Here is a 17,692-nt window from a genome sequence, read left to right on the forward strand (position 1 = left end):
CAGGTGATGCAAAAAACCTTTGGGTTGGGTCTTCAGACTCATCCTTTGGGTTTGGATAGTGGTTCTCAAATTGCAGTTTAGAGACAACAGTCCACCTGAGAGGGTGAACTTTTGTGGTAGAATGCATTTCATCCCTACTTAAGACTTGTAAGTCCAAATAGCTAAAAGACCTTGCAGGATTCAGCATTTTCACCAAAATCTTTGTTATTATTATTTTATTTCTTAGTGGTTATGCCTTTCTCCTCTTTGAGTAGAGGCTCTTGGCTGTAGCAAAAGCAGATGTTTTCTCAGCTCTTAACCTTCCTGATTCACCTAAGATTTACCAGCAGTGGTAAATTTCTACCATTTCCAATAAGTATTAGCATTAGCAGTGAGGACTGTTTGAAGCATGCAGCATTTTTTCCCCTCCCACAAAATGCATACTGTGTAGGCAGTGCTCAGGCATTGAGACCCAGTTAAGACTCTCACAGTTCCATGTGTTGATCCCCACTGGAAATACAATCCACGGTTTTCCATAACACACCAATTTCCTTTCTGTATGGGGAAGGTAGCAACTGCATTTACCACTTTTAGAGTGTTTTTTATTCACAAGTTAAAAAATTCTTACAATACTTAGAGTTATATTTTCCTATATATTTTGCACAGATCTTGTTATTTCACACACATACACACACTTTAAAAAGGTTTTGTTTTTGTGTTGTTTTGAGAGCAACTTTAATGCTACACAATAGACTAGCTTAAAGCATCCTATAGAACTGTTTTCCTTTTCTTATAAAGCATTTACTCAATAACCTTGTTTTAATCTTCAGTGAATCAGGCTAAGGCACAAAGGATTCCGTTTTCCTCATTACTGGTGAATAGATCATCCTACCTGACACGCATAACTTTATTGAACCAATCTGGCTTTTGACTCTAGGCATTTCAAGTTATGCTGAATTGATTTAAACCAAATTACAATTGGTTCAGAACACAGGCATACTGAGAAGGGCATATGATACCTCTCAAACTTGTCACTAAACTGCAATAAATCCCTCGGATTCACCATAGTGATGTAACTACCTTGGCCTCATTCTCCCAACGCCCTTCCGACCTTTTTCATCGTCCTAACCAAGGCTGACCTGCAGTGTCATTCCTTTATTCAGGCATAGAGTGGTCTCCTGGTGTATTTTGTATGCACTGTGACTGTGTCATTCCATGTTCTTCATGGTTGTTCTCCTCTTCCCCACGCCAACAGCTAAAAGCGTATCCAGTCAGTAACAGTCAGCAGAACAGCTTTCGATTAACTCAGCCACCCTGGTACAAATTCAAGGACACTGGTTATTTACTATATTCCCAGCATGGGCTATTTTAATATCCAACAATTTGTTCTGTGAATACTTTCCAGATCAGTTTCCCAACCTGATCTATTTTTTGGAAACAAAGGGAATGACTGAAAAATGCCTGAAAAAAAAGAAGAATTGGCATTACTATATCCATTACACACACCTTATTTGGAAAATATGTTAGTGAAAGGCAAAAGCAATGGCACCCAGGGACACGGACCCAAAGATCGTTTCAAAGAATACAATTATTACCCCAAATCCATACTTAGCAGGCACAAAATAATATACTGGGATCAGTACAAAAACAGGGGCCTCTCTGCCTCAGTTAACAACCGAAAAAGCAGTCCTGTTTGGATCTGAAACGACTGAGCAGCTGACAGCTGATAGAGACCTTCAGTGCACAGGACAGGTCAGCAGGTTTTGTCTCAAGTTTGCTTGACATCTTTGCTAGCTGTCTCAGCAGGGAGGATCTGAGAGTTGATCCCTCCTTGGGCAGAGCTGAAACCTGCCAGCAGAGCAGCACAGAGGCGCGGGCTGCTTTGTGGATGGACAGTGTCGGCCCCCCGAGCCATCTCTCTGGTGCCTTTCGCAAGCGTTCAGCACAAACCTCACTGTCTGAGCCAGTTCTTTGGCTGCTGGGTTTTTTTGCTTGTTTGTTTGTTTTTCACACCAGCCCTCAGCTACATGCTATGCAAATCCATCCGATGGTGCCTTCTCCTACTGTGAGGAGATATTAGGTGCTGTTTTATATGCCCGTAGTTTACATGTGTTTTGCTTTCCAAACAGCATCAATATGAAAGATATTTTGGGGTGTGGATCATTACAAAAGTCTTGATTAGATTTGAACATGCAGTTTCATCTAGAAGGGTTTTATACTTCTTTCTCGGTTAACTTTACACCCAAAATTGTAAGATGTTGATTAATTTGTTCAAGGTTAAAAGAAAATCTTTCCAGGCAGTTCAAGTAAACCTTGTGATTGGCCTTGCAAAATGTATGGTTTCTTAGTAACAAAGGAGAAGGCAGAAGTAATCAGGCTTTATTGCTTTTGTTTGATACTTGGCAAGACTTTTTTTCTAGCCTTTATAAACCCTGGAGTGCCGATCCAGTGAGTTTGCTCTCCCTGTGGAGCTGCACTTTCACTTGGTTGTGGGCACATCGGGCTTCATACATCAGGTTTTCCTAATTTCAGGAACACCCCCCAAACAGTCCTCACACGTGTCCTTTCTATATGGCTGCTCAACAGAGGGTAGGTAAGAAAAGCTCCAGCTTGAAACTGCCGTACTCCAATGTCACTTAAGGTCCAGTCCTGTGAGATGCTCAATGCCCTCCGCTGGCAGTGAAGTCAGCTATCATTGAAGTCTCATTTCCAGGCTAATGAGAGACAATGGCATTTAATCTTACGTACAAAACCAGGCCTGTAGAATAGCAGCCCTCAGCGTGAGCTTGATCCTTCCTTGCTAGGGAGCAGCTCCCTTTGCCTTCAGCAGGAGGAAGGGCTCTGCGAGTTACTGTCTTACTTTGCATGCCGCCATTTAGCGTGGTGTCACCCACCAGGACAAGCTGAGCTCTCCCCCTGCTTAGCAGGGAGCCCGTGGTGGGCAGGCTTCACGCTGCAAGCAGCTGTGCCCCTTTGAAAGGTCACTTCCCCCCTTCCTCCCTCCTTCCCTTGAGAGGCACTTCTCATTGCTCTTCTACTCAGGATAACCAGCCTCCCAGTTCATCAAGGGGTGGGGATCATCTGAGCACTTCCAAACTTGCTTCAGGCAAAATCAGTGGGATTGCCCTAACCCGCTGACAGAGTGGGTGTGAGCTTCACCAGGCTGATTTTGACTAAAGCCGTTTAAGGAGGGATCAGCGACCTTTTCTGTTGGCAGCTGTGTAAGTGGTTCCTTCTCACGCGAGGACAGTGAGGCTGCTGAGGACAATAGTGGTGTCAGCTGGTGCCACTAAATCTGGAGGATGACTTATCTATGGCATGTAATAACATTACAGCACCTAACAAGTTACCGCACAACAGCTCACCTGGCAAAAACTACTGCCTGAACAGGAACTAATGCCCATTTCATTACTGTAGAGCCACATAAGACCTTCTTTTGAGACGATACAAACACAAATCTTAAAAGACTTCAGAAGTAAAATCTCAGCATGCTTTAGGACTGAATTTATGTTAAGTTAATATTTATCTGAATAAATTACGGTTATAATTTCTGCCATCATAAGGTGTAGATCCAAATCCATGGGAATTATGAAGATCTTTCCCTTGAGGATTCGATAGGGCATTAAATATTGAAGTTCTTTACTATCACTATCTTTGAACTAGGAAGGAATCAAAAATCCTATTTGCCTTTGGCCACTTGTATTTACTGAGCAAATACTGATCAGTGAGTGAAATGGTATCACCTTGAGAGTTTTGTCATATGTTGTAGTCAAGAAATGACAGAACAATTTTTGCTAAACCTGCTGAAGGCACAGCAGAAGCAAAAGGCCAGTGCAGCCATCAATCTGCTTCAACATATTTATCCAAGCTTTTAATCTGTTGTATTGGAAGACAGAGGTCTTGCCATATGTTTCAACTCTACCGTTTACAAAAATAAAAAAATTAATAAAAATAGACATTTGACATTTTTAGCAAGAAACAAAGTCAATATGTTCCATTTCTGTAAAAAATTGGCTAATATATACTCTTACAGCTAAGTCATTTCAACTTGCTTTTGAAAGAGTAGTATGTTCCCTGTGTTTTCTAAATGTTACAATCAACCATTTGATGTTGCTTCCTTATTCAGAACTACAGCTGTTTCACTTCTCTAGCATTTTGCATTGCTGGTGTCTCTTTCTGTGGTGAGCAAAGCTAATGTACACTTTCTAGGCTGTGAGCATTTAAAGAAATGTTTCATTTCACTCAGCCTGCTTGCTGACACCTGGCAGCTATTCACCTGCTTTATTCTGTGTAGATTGGGGTTTGGAACTCATACAGTGGCCTTAACATGACGGACAACAATAAGGACAGATCGACCAATATCACCGATTCTTTGGCTAACCGGACACTTATTGTCACAACCATTTTGGTAAGTCTTACTGCATCATGTTGACTTCACGTGCGATGCTGTAGATTGCAAATATTGTGCTGGTTCTTAGCAGCTTTCCTTGTCACCTCCATGCTGCGCTCCATTGCTCTTTTTCGTTATACTAATGAATGTTTTGTTAAACTACTCTGCTTCCTAGCAAATTTTTGGATATAGACTCAGAATTAATATACCTAGTCATCCGTCTGTAATATGCAATCAAAATACCCAGCTGCTAAATAAAGACTTTCAGGAAACTGTATCTCCAAAATAGTGATTATTTCTGTATTTCAAAGAGGAACTCTACATACCCCTCTGCCCAGAAAAGTTAACGCTTACAAATACTCAGCTTGATAGTTAGTATGTATACATCCTTTCTTTTTACTGAAAGTGAAGGGATGTGGAAGAAAGTAGCAAACAGTAGACAGACAGACTGGGGTAAGTCCTTACGATGATGAATGGAAAATATGGAACTGGGTATCCACCAGTTGCTGTGCCTCATACTTTCTCCCTGGCCAGTAATGTCATTCTTTTCAACTATTCTGTATATCTGATTCCTCAGGAGGAGGGAAAGAACTCAAGGCTCCTTTTACCCTCATTTTCTATTGCCAGAGGTCTTCTGACACATTAAACTGCAGAAACCTGCTTGCCCAGAACTTTGTCTATCCAAAGCCCTATAAAAAGAAAAGCAGCAAAGTACTTTGCACACAAAACCAATCTGCCTATGCTGTTCTTAATTCTCTCATGTGTATTCCTGCTCAGCCCACAGCTATATTACACATTAGAAGATTTTTCAATAAAGATTTATTTCTTGCAGAGTAACAAATTTTAAGTTCACTTTATGATTCTTTTTTCTGTTATTTATTCTTCTTCTTCAATATCCTTTTCTGTCCCTTAGGGTGGGACAATGTAGAGTACAGATTCTTGGATCTGATTTGGGAGCTGCTAAGCACTACTTTAATTAAAACTCATGGGAGATATGAATGGTCTGTTCCACTGAAAATTAGGGCCTTTATGCTTATCACTAATTGACTCAATCAATTTGTTAACACACCTAAAACAGCTTTTAACAGACGCAATAAATTACTGGTATGCATCTAATTGCAACCCATTAATAAACTATTCACATAATATTCAGAAACTGATGTAATCTGAAGCAAACCTCATTTCTATTGCTATGTCTGCTATGTCTTTTTCTATAGGAAGACCCCTACGTTATGTACAAGAAGTCTGACAAGCCTTTGTATGGAAATGACAGATTCGAGGGTTATTGCCTGGATTTACTGAAGGAGCTGTCAAATATTTTAGGCTTCATCTATGAGGTCAAACTAGTTTCTGATGGTAAATATGGAGCCCAGAATGACAAAGGAGAGTGGAATGGGATGGTCAAAGAACTCATAGACCATGTAAGATTGAATCATTCTCTCTTTATTCTGCTTTCACCTGAGGTGTTTTATATGAAGCCAGCCCAAATGAAATGTTTACATTAGTTTACATTTTTTTAGAGCTACTGGTCTCTTTTTAGTGGAACTTGTCAGAGTAGATCATGTTGGTACACCTGAAGTGACAGCTCCTGGGTGTTGGGGGGAAACTCCTACCATAGCAGGGAAGCAGACGCTAAGGTAGCACCTGTCCTGCCCACCCCTAGGCTACAGTCTGATGACGAAGGCTGGACTGCCAGCTCCCCCTGCCACACAGCAACCTCTGATTCGTGAACATAGTCCCTCACCCAGTGCTCTGCCACTCCTCATGCACAGCCTGCCCTGTGGTACAGCACATGAACCCCACGCCAGCCATGCCCTTCACGCTCACAGGACAGTCACGAGTGCCCATCTACTGGAAATAAAGGACACAGAATTTCATGTAGCCACTAACACCTTAGCAATGGTAAATTTTGTCAGACATTTCAGGTTTATTATCAAGGTTGGTTTAGTTTTTAATACTCAGGGGAAAAAAAAGGAAGGAATAGTAATGCGTTTGCTGAATATGAAAAAGCATGAGTATTCTCCCATTTGTGTTTCCAGAAAGCTGATCTGGCTGTTGCTCCTCTTACTATTACCTACGTAAGAGAGAAAGTAATAGATTTTTCCAAACCCTTCATGACGCTGGGAATCAGTATCTTGTACCGGAAGCCCAATGGCACAAACCCTGGTGTTTTCTCTTTTTTAAACCCTCTTTCTCCTGATATTTGGATGTATGTTCTCCTAGCCTGCCTTGGAGTGAGTTGTGTCCTCTTTGTCATTGCAAGGTAAGTCAAAGATGTGGTTTCAGATGCATCCATATTAATTACCTCTCATCTTATAGGTGCTGCATGGGCTCTGTGAAGCAGAGAGAGTATAATAATATCCTAAGGGTTTTATCCAGTCCTAAAGCATTACATTCAGGAAAGGCTCTTGGTATTTTCACATGAACATCATTTTTATATATCACACTGTGAAGGGATTTTACTGTTCTTAAGGGCTGAATGGAGAAAAATGTCTGATGAAATGTTTCAGCCTCTCTTTGTCAGTATGCAATACTTCTTCAGCTGACTACATGTTGAAAAGCAGCTCATATTGCTTGTGTGTAAGCACTTCTCTTTTCCACTAAAAGTGCGTACAGCTAAAAGGTAAGTAAGCTGATGTGAACATATTTTTGCTGAAGGATGGAAATTAGCTCAGTTCATTTCCCTTTGAAAACACAAGATACCATGCCTGGGAACCTGAAGGGGCAATCTGCAAGGTGATGTATACCCAAGGTGCTCTCCTGGTGCTGTCCTGAGGTGCTCACTCCCTGTCAGTGGCAGGTTCCAGGCCAAGTCCCTCTTCAAAAAACAGCATGAAGTAAGCACGTATTCACTGCTTTTCCAAATGAGGCCAAAGCTCATAATGTACTCAAAGGCAGGCGAGCCACAAAGTTTCTGGACCAATGGACCACAGTCACACCTCCAGGTGGCCTGCAGAGGACTCTACTCCCTTATCACTGAACTTTACCTTAAAACCTCTAGGCAGCTGGTATGGTTTCACAGACCAGCTACAAGCCACTTACCATAACCTCAGGGACCATGGACCACAGTTTGGGAGTCAGTTGCTCTAGGGCTTTGAAGAAGAGCAAATCAAGCAAGAAATAAAGTGAATTTAGAAACTCGACAGAGGAAATAATTGGTTATCTGAGGCATACTTTGTAATATACTCTTTGATAAACCTGGACTCTGAAAGCAAGGCATAGTTATTGTTACTTTCTTCAAGTAGTGCCTTTGGAATTTCATTTCCAACTCTGTTTATTGAATCTCATCCTATCTTTCATTTTTTCCTTTTCATAATTTAAAGCAATTTTTTTTAAATGTTTCACAGAGATTCAGGTTTGTTTCATTTTATTGAGGATCCCTGATTAAGGATCTTAGCCTTTCCCCAATTCTATTATATATTGTTCTGCATATGCAACAATGATATATTCCACATTAGTGAAGTACATGGGGAAATAGGCTAACAAAGCATTTATATTATAAAATATAAGACCTGAAGTGATGTATCACTGGAATTCTACACATTCACATCACAGTAAAGATAACATGGAAGTGATACAGCTCTTATTGCTGATGATGACATTCAACTTTAAAGAGTCAGCAGTTCCAGCGTATACAAACCCCTCATGCAAATATCATAAAAGAATAGTAATCTGAATCATTAATTCTGACAATATAATACATTCTGCCTGACTTTCACCTGTGTCTGAGCCAAGTCAAATGGAGCTCTTCCTCCAATTCATTGTTTTCTTTTAATCAAGAGATGCAGCCCTGCAAAACCTGTGTTCACACAGGCAGTTCTGCTGAGAGGGATTGGCCATGGATATACATTTCTCAGTGGTCCACTGAACAATCCCTGATCCAGGTGGACAACCTATGTGAACACTTTGTTTGTTTGCTTGTTTCTGTACCGCTGCTGAAGGCAAGCTGCTGTGATGCACAGAAATCTGTGGGATTTGCTTTTTCCGTTAAATTGCTGAGGGTGCGAGGAAGGAGGAGGGGATTAGAGGAGGAGACGGTACGGGGTAACTTATTAGTGTTGGCCCTAGGTAAAAGAGAGAGTTCATCCATCCCTGGCAGCTATGGGACAATTAGTCATGACTTCCACAAGCTCTTGCAGTAGTTCACTGTACCATAAATAATAACTTGTACTGTACTCAAATCATGATCTCTTTCATGACTAATATTAAATCTGCTTGACTGTGACAGATTGACTTTTCTGCAGTTGTGTGCCAAGACTAAAAACATCCCACAGTCCTCTCCCCCTCAGAACAAGCAGTGGGGAAAGCAAAGCCCAAGTTACCCTCAGCCCTTCTATTCTTTTAAAAAAACAGCATCAAGTCTGGAAAAATAAATAAGTATCAGGGTCCTCTGTCTGCTTGCAGAGCTGCCTACACTCAGATATGTGGCCAAGAACAAACAAAAGACAAATGCACAGTGCTCACAAATCATCAGCTGTGCAACCTGTTTGCTTTCCTCTCTTGGCTGTTAAATACTGCTCCAAATCACAGCATAGCCTTTTGGTAAATCCATTGTGTTGGCCTATGTAACTATGCTATGTTTTGTTTCCTAAATCTTTCTAAAAAACAGTAGTTCTGTGAGCAGCGTAACTAATGAAGCCTGATTTCCCTGCAGATTTGTGTCTTGTAGTGGATTGTGATCATCAGCTGAAGTCTGTTTTTTTGTTTGTTTTTTTTCCCTGCAGCTGAAGGATTTATAGGAGATCTTTCCCATGCGGATTATCTGATATGTAACAAGCTGTGAGCTCATCCTGCAGCTTCTCTCTTAGTGGGGTCTACTACTACAATTTTTCACAAAACTTTCAGGAGCATAATAACCCTTGAGGCCTATACCTATATGTCAAATCTGGCTGAAATCAGCTGAAGGGCTTAAATGTTATTAAAGGTATAGACCCACATACACTCCTAATGCATAGCATAAAACCCAATGGCTAACAACTTAAATATATAAAGCTTGTATATTACTCTCTTAAGCCACCAATTTTAGGAAAAGAGAAGAATGCACTAGTTCATCAAAACAGTTAATATACTTTCCAGTATGTTTAAATTTTCCTGACATAATTGCTTTTTTGGAACTGATGCCTAAAATCAGTGCCTAATTAGATAGCAACTATTTAGGCTGAAGGAGTATACAAAACTGTGTTCACATGTCATTTTAATTTACTCCAGTCTTTATAAATTTTAATTTACTCCATAAAGTTAAGACATTCTTAATGCCACATCTAGGCCTGTTCACATCTCTAGATCCGTCCTGATTTCTGTAGGATTTGCCAAATGTTTTGGCAAATATTGCCTAGACTGGTTTTAAGAATCTTTTTGTTAGTTGGAAGTAAAACTCAGGAAATGACCACATTTTAACCCTGCCTAGTAAATTAAATAGTTAATGGAACTTTGACATCAGTTCACAGAAGACAAATACTTGGGAATAATTTGCATGGCCTGGGCTAATTTTCCTGTTATTTCTCCAGATTTTTCAGCAGCTGAATCATTCCTTATTTCTCTTTGAGCCTTATGTAGCTCTGTCATTGTTACAATATTTTTAAGCTCAAGCAGTGCAGTTTTTTCACTGCTTAGAGTTACAGACTGACAAAGCTCTTTTCCCAAGTACATCGGCAGTGAATGAACAAGTCGTTTGCTGCCAAAAATTTCCCTTTATTGCTCCTGTCATATCAACTGTGCAGTTGGTATCGATGCTGGTAGAGCTAGGTAGCAGAGGCAACCATTAGTGGTATAGGGTGACCAACATCACACAGAGTCTATTTAATAAGGTGCTTAGGTGACCTTGAGCATCTCATCTACACCTGAACTCTCAGCACAGCTAATGCTGAAGCTTCTAGTAGAGCAAAATCCAGGGAAAAACAGCCAGAAGACAGACAGCCTGAGCAGTGAAATAGAGCAGAATCATAGCCCCAGACCCTTCTCAGAGCTCTGCACAACAGTAGGGACACAAGGAGAAAATCTGCTTTCATTTTAAGGTGAAAAAGAAAAGTATGCCCTAGGACCTCATTAAAATATATATCCAGTGCTCTAAAAATCTTCCCAGTCTGGCAGAGTTTTGCTGCCTGAATTTCATTGCCATTTTCTAGTAACTGCTGTTTTGTTGTTTCAGTGATGGACACATTTTAGTCTACCCTACTGAATGTGGTTGTTGTCTAAAGTGATGTGAGATCTCGGTCTTGGGCTTCCCAGTCAGATCACATGCAGTTATCACTTTGTGCATCCTATTACTATCCCATATTAATACTCTAATGCTCTGCGGGTGAACGCTCAGCATAAGGCAACTTCACTTTTACGGCTGTTGGAAGTTCAGGCAGCGTACATGTCTTAATTTTGTGTCTCTTGTTAAAGGTGATTTTCCCCAAGTGTGCACAAACCTAGTTAGCAACAATCTCATTGCTCCAGAACAGTTGCTTTCATGATTCTAGCCCAGTTTGAAAGAGTTTCTGAAACATGTAACTCAGCGATTGTTTTTCTCTAACTGATGTATGCAGAACTATTGTATCTTGAATCTGAAAACTGCTTCTTTTGTTGCAATTTTTAACCACTGTTGTACTAGTAATGATAATACCGTTCAACTAATGGCATCCTAAGCTACATATTGTTTCAATTAGTGGGTTCATTACTAGCAGAGTTCATTACTTCAGCTTAGCAAGGCACTCTGCTTGCAACTGTGCATAAATTCAATAATTATATTGTTGAAACAGTAATTAAAATGTATTGGCATGACATTGTCAATTAAAGCTATATTCATAAACTTCATGAGAAAGTATGTAGCACACCATGCAGCAATGGGAAGCAACAGCAGGCAAGATACCTTGGGGAGGAACAGTCTTTAAAGTAACTCTGCCAAGTATTTTGCAGCCCAGAAGAGGTATATTTTACATTTGCAGTAAGGCACATAGGGAGTAGAGCAGAACTTTTCCATTAAAGGCAATTCTCTGCACACAGTGCTGAAGACATGGCCCTGTGGCTTTCGGGCCTTGCAATTGCACCAGAGCGCCTTCAGACTATCAGCAACCTTTTATTTTACTGCTGTTGTAGCCTCACCAAGGGGGAATGCGTTCGGTATTGAGAGGCTCAACTACAGGCAGCTTGAAAGTCACTGCCTTTCGAGTGGTTTTACTCTGTCATTACTTTCTAAATGCTTTACCAAGGAACAGCTATGTAGTCTCCAGTTTTCCCCCCACCCTGGCACACGTGCGATTGTTAGTGGTGCGGGCCGTGAAACCGGGGAGGATTTGGGGCTTTCTAGTAATCTTACCATTGAGGATTATAATCGAAGTGCAATAGGACTAAGGAAGTAGGCCCTGTGCTAGGATCAAGACTGAAAACCGCTCCTGACATTGCAGTCCTGCTCCACAGCTTGCATAAGGTAGCTGCTAGACGTCCTGCAGACAGCCTTTCAGCTGAGGTTTTCTTTTTCCTATTTCCTTCATTAATCTCCTCATTTTGTGCATTGTTCAGCAGGTTTGCTGGCGCTGTGTGTACTCTATTCGATGTTTACAGACTGTTTCTGTTAACTGCCACAGGTTTACACCATATGAGTGGTATAATCCCCACCCGTGCAACCCAGACTCAGATGTGGTGGAAAACAATTTTACTTTACTAAATAGTTTCTGGTTTGGAGTTGGAGCTCTCATGCAGCAAGGTACACCGGTTACACTTCATTATTGCACACGTCCCACAGTCTGCTCAAGGGCTTCTGTGCTGGTAAACTCCACCTCTGTAGCTACAACGTATACTGTAAAACCTGATCTCAGAAATTAAGGGATACAGGAAAGGAAGAAAACTGCATATCACTGGAACTGGGAGAAGGCAGAGGAGGGGAACCTATTAAATACAGCAGGAGGAAGGAGGGGAAACATATGAGAGAAAAGAAAGTGAACACAGGAGTTTCTGGAGTTGAAATATAAAATAGCAGCATGAGGAATATAAAGTTATTTTTGCTGAAGCTGAGTTTATTGGCATAAGAGGTTTGGCAATAGGAAAATGTCTTCCCAATTGGGCTTCATGCCAGTAGAAATAATAACAGCCTTAGCTACTCCAGAAAAATTATTTTAACAGCCAAACAAAAGGATGCTATTTCTTCAGAAGTATTGTGAGCTTGTTGGCACTTGTCAAACACTTTATTTAAAAGCAAAACCAAACCTTTTTTTTATGGCTTTTCTGCAGGTATGAGTCCCATCCTCTTGTAAATGCATCCAACCTTAGAAGCATTAATTTAACACAGTCACAAGTCCCTGTTGCTGATGATTTTGGAAACTGCTGACATTATACTCACTTGACAAGGAAGGGCAGTGAAGCTCACTCAGTATGGGAAGTCAAGCAGATATGTGTACTAAACACACATGGTTATGACATGTATGTTCTAAGGTTTCCCATTAAATCACTATTCACCAAAACCAGGGGCCACTGAGAGGGGTGAAAATATTTTCTGACAAACATTTCAAGTTGAATCAAAGCTGAACAAAAAACCCACCCCACAACAACAACAAAAAAGGCAATCCAGTGGAAAGTCCAGCAGTACCTTGGTATTAAATTCCCAATCATTTAAGAAAGGAATATAAAATCATGTCTACGTTCTTCCAGGTACAGTTTATTCTTCCACTCTTTAACAAACATGAGTAGCTGTAAAAGAAACATTAGAGGGAGTTTTCCTCGATACGGTAGAGAATAAAGTTCATATTGTAACTAGTATAACACTAATAAAAGCACTTGCTTTTATTGGTGCACTAAGGTATTCATAGGATATAGAACCTCCTCATAGAAATGACTTTGAAGGAGGTGGGGGGCGGAAGAGGTGTTCTGTTTTGTTTGTGGGGGGGTTGGGGGTTTTCTTCTTCCAATAAATCAGTAAAAAACAGGCTGAGGTTTTACAGTATCAGGCAGGTGTGTGTATATAACTGTGACTGTCTTGTGTGTGAAAGTCCCCCAAGGTTTTGTGTTTTAATCTACTGCCTTTTTGGAGTTTACCATTATCCACAGCAAACTGTGGGATGCAGTGCCTGTTTGTTACCACTACCTTGGGTACATGACAGTCAGCCCCAACCAGACTCTGCTTGTCTTTCAAGAAGCTTAAAAAAAAAAAAGAAAGAAAGAAAGAAAGAAAGAAAGAAAGAAAGAAAGAAAGAAAGGAAAAACATTTGTAAGGCAACACAAATGTTTGCATGTACAAACTTGTGGTGCGTGTGATTTTAAGTGCATCATCATTAACATATGGAGTTTGAACATGAGCTGAATGGTTGTGAAACACTGCATCTATTGTTATACTCTTTCTTGTTGACAGCAGCTGCTTGTTATGCTTGATTGGAAGCCACTTGTTTATTAAATTTTAAAATGTGATGATCAGACTTTCTCTTTTCTACAGAGCGTGAGCAAAGTCTGGATCAGGATTGGCTGTCATGTCTGCCATAAAAAGGCACTAGAGAGACTTCAGCAAGTATTGTCTCTGACCCTGAATCTTGCTAGTAACATTTCCCCCTTTTTTTACCTGAAAGTCTCAGATGTGTTATGCATACTTTTAAAGCATCCAAATAGGGCACATATTTCATCAAAGGCATGCAGAGAAACTATTATTTCCAGAAAAGCAAGGTATCTATCAGAGCCCCCAGTTCAGCCAACAGATGAAGTACCCAGTTCAGGAGAGGACTTAGGGTGAAGTCAGTGGAAAAGCAGCATGTACTAATGCTTTTTGCTGGAATCAGGGCCCTAAAACGGTGAACATGGAAATAATCATGGGACTGATCAAAAGCAGTGCTAGGCCCTCTTGTGTCAACAGGGAGCAGAGCGTGCTCAGCACCTTCCAAAAGCAAAACCATAGCTTATTGCATAATTAATAGACTATGGTGTCTTGAACTTAACTGAACTGAAGGTGTTCTGCCTCTTTTTCACAATGACTTTTTGCTAAAGGAAATCCCAGGAGATTTGGAATCTCACCCCACAAACTCAGTAAATGGGGCTTCTCTGTCTACTCTCATGTATGGCTACAAGCCTGCACTGGCAGATTTTGTGGTGGCTTGCTAAGACCTCTGCGATGTAGCTGGCTGCGTTAGTTGGCTGTATGCATCAGAGTTAGATATTGCATCAAAGTCGGAGTGCAGAATTTATATTCCTATAGCTATCTAAGCTTTCAGAAAATAGCACTTTCAGGAGGACTTGAATCAGCAGTCTTAGAAGCCAGCTTTTGCAGGTCAATGCCAGCTCAAAAATAAACAAATACACACTTTTCCTGAAAACAACAATAAAAACAACAAAAAGGTGTTGTTGTTCTAAAAGTAATTTAATCTGAAAACCAAGAAACACACAACAGACCGTAAGCATAAATCCAGACAGAGCTCAAGCTCTTAAAATGGGTAGATTCAGGCTCTAAAAATTTAGGTGAAACTCTTTGCTTTTAGACTGCTGCCTAATTTGAAATCAGTACTGCAGTATGGCTGCACAGGCAGAGCATCTGCTCTCGCAGTTTGGAAACTCTCAGCCTACTCCAAGCCTTGGGCTATGATTAGCTCTGACCTTTAAGAGACATGTCTTTATATTTATAAAAAGCTAAGGTAAATCTGTTTTCTTGTTGCTTGGAAAGTTCTTACCCTTTCATTCTTTGCCCGAGAAGTCATATTCAGAGTTTTTGCAAAATCTTAAGAAATTCTCTGTAACACATTTAAACTTCTTACACGTTTAAATTTCTTACAGAAATCATTAAACAGCTGAGGAGAGATAATATGTCAATACAGTTTTCCAGTAATAGAAATACATTTATTAAATTAAAAGTTTTACATGCTGAGATCTCCATTTACAAGCACTTAAGTACTTTTTTAAGTCCATCTTTCTTCAACAAAATAATTATGCAAATGCTTAACTTTTGAAGTCAAAAGCTTTCAAGTGGATGTCTAAGTGTTTTGCAGAGCCAGGTCCTTAAATCTCACATAATGAACTAAGTTCACAGTTCATTGGAGTGGCCTCTAGATAAGACAGCATAAAACTTGCATCAGATAAGAAATAGAGGTACCTATCTTGCTTAAATTCAGTTCTTCTGAGCTATTTACAAACCATTTTTTAATGTGCTTAATACCTGAGCTTGGGTCATGCTGTTTGTGGGGTTTCATGACAACGGCAGATCACCTTGGTATTCATCAGGCAGATCTGCTAATAGCCTTTCAGCAATAATTAGTGTGTTAAATATACTGTTCAAAACATTACATAGCCCTGTAGAGGCCCAAAGGATACTTCCATTCACTCTCTGAATTTTAAAATGTAAATCATGTGTTTGTAGTAAGACATGTTCTGGGTTTTGTCCTCAGGCTCACACTGTCCTATTAAATTCACTGGAACCATATTGATTGGCCTGTTTCTACTTAGGTATGTGGATAAAAAACACAGGGCAGGTTTCTCTTGTAAGGCATTTCTTCTAGGTTGCTTGTAGGTGGAATAGTATTCTGCTAAAGATCTGTTGTTAAAAACCTGACTATAGCATCTGTAAAAAGGAATTAAGGAAACAGATAATTGGCTAATACAGCTTGCTAGGGATGTAAGAGGTTAATGTCTGAAACAGCATTAGCTCAGAGATGTAAAGGGTTAAGACCCAAGGATAACTCCATTTGTCGTGTATCATAGCATACATCCCCTTCATAGTGTGTTACCATTATAAATGTTTGCTGTGCATCTGTGAGATTATTGTTTAAATCATTTTCTTATGCTATGGCTCATAAAAGCATTCTGTGCCTAAAAATAGTCTGTGGTATCAGAACCAAGCATCTTTCAGCATCGTTTTAATAAGATTGTTTTGATGATATTGTAACAGGATCAGAGCTGATGCCCAAAGCTCTTTCCACGAGAATAGTTGGAGGAATATGGTGGTTTTTCACCTTAATCATAATCTCATCCTATACTGCCAACTTGGCCGCCTTCCTGACCGTAGAGAGGATGGAATCCCCCATCGACTCAGCAGACGATTTGGCAAAGCAAACCAAGATAGAGTATGGGGCTGTTAGAGACGGATCAACGATGACCTTCTTCAAGGTAAGATGGTGCCAGCCAGCTTCGCGCTCTTGGACTTGTGGCCTTCCAGTGATCAGTCGCGAGACAGAATAACAACAGTTGAAAGGATTAGCGTAGTAGGTAAATAAATCATTGCCCAAATCTGTAGAGGGTCCTTAGGGACTATTGGTGTAAAAGATGGGAGTTTTTCCCCCAAGATGGATCGAAAAACAATCTGGTGCTGTGCTGCTGAAGCCTGTGGAAGCTGCCTTCCCTTAATGTGGAAGGCTTCAGAAGCAGCTGCAGTCTGGACTTTGAGAGTGCACCATCTATACAAAGGAATTTAAGAGCTCCAAATCAGTGCAGACCTGTGTTAATTCAGCCTCTAGTACAAAGATCCCTTCAGAGTGAGGGTTAGCCTGCTATTGACTTTGCTGAAAGGGGAAAATCCATGCTTTTGACAGGAGAATCTGAAGGGAATCAGGGCATGGACCTGAGGACATTCTTCTCCAAGTTGTTTCTCAGGGCAGAATCTCAGGTTCTTACAAGCAATTGGCTAAGATCACCTCTGAAGGTCATGTTTGCACTGGAAAAATACTGCAGGCAGTCAAAATACAAGTTTGTTTGTCCTTTTTTAAAAATGTTATATGGTCAAAATTATAAAGGTTGTTAGTATTAATATACAAGCCACATATATACACACATAAACACATCTGTAAGTAAAAGAACATTTTCTGTGGCTAATTGCTTTGTAAATAACTGCATTCTTTTTTTGCACTATTAGTATTAATTACACACAGAATGGGTTTCTCTCAAAAAATGTCAATGCAAAAGACAACAAGCTACAAATATAGGATATATGTACAAAAATCCTGTGACAATTGGAATTAATTAGCAGCTTCATTGGTAGTCTCAGCAGGGAAGTTAAGCATTGAATGGACTGGTATCGTGCTTTTCACTGTAGCATCTAAGAATTGTGTTTATAGACAGTCAGATATGCAGTGCCTTTGAAGAGGATGAGGCACCCTGGTGAAGCAGTATGTGAGGCGAAATAACACTCCTGCACGTGTGCGCATGAGTGAGCAATTTCACCCCCTAGTGCTGACAGTTTGACACCTCAAACAGGTTCTTAACAAAACATGGGGGAGCCTCAGGAGCTGCTGCTCCTGCCTGAGCCCCCCTGCCCTGCACTAGCCACCAGCCCTTGTATTTCCACATGAGATACAGTGCTTCTACATGCACAAAAAAGATTTTGGCTTAAGTATTTGGGTCATCTCTCACAACTAGTAATCTTTATCAAGGACAATTCAA

General features: G+C 40.4%; 1 protein-coding gene across 2 annotated transcripts in view; it reads left to right on the forward strand.

The window, feature by feature from the left end:
* GRIK1 (glutamate ionotropic receptor kainate type subunit 1) overlaps nt 1-17,692 on the forward strand; it is a 128,398-nt gene that overhangs the window by 90,994 nt on the left and 19,712 nt on the right. For both annotated transcript variants that reach the window (XM_013955318.2, XM_013955319.2), the window contains exons 9-13: nt 4,274-4,387; nt 5,587-5,790; nt 6,409-6,632; nt 11,938-12,056; nt 16,206-16,423. In XM_013955318.2, coding sequence (XP_013810772.1) covers nt 4,274-4,387; nt 5,587-5,790; nt 6,409-6,632; nt 11,938-12,056; nt 16,206-16,423 — 879 coding nt within the window. The remainder of the gene's footprint in view (nt 1-4,273; nt 4,388-5,586; nt 5,791-6,408; nt 6,633-11,937; nt 12,057-16,205; nt 16,424-17,692) is intronic.

Source organism: Apteryx mantelli, chromosome 1 (assembly GCF_036417845.1).
Source record: "Apteryx mantelli isolate bAptMan1 chromosome 1, bAptMan1.hap1, whole genome shotgun sequence".
NCBI lineage: Eukaryota > Metazoa > Chordata > Aves > Apterygiformes > Apterygidae > Apteryx > Apteryx mantelli.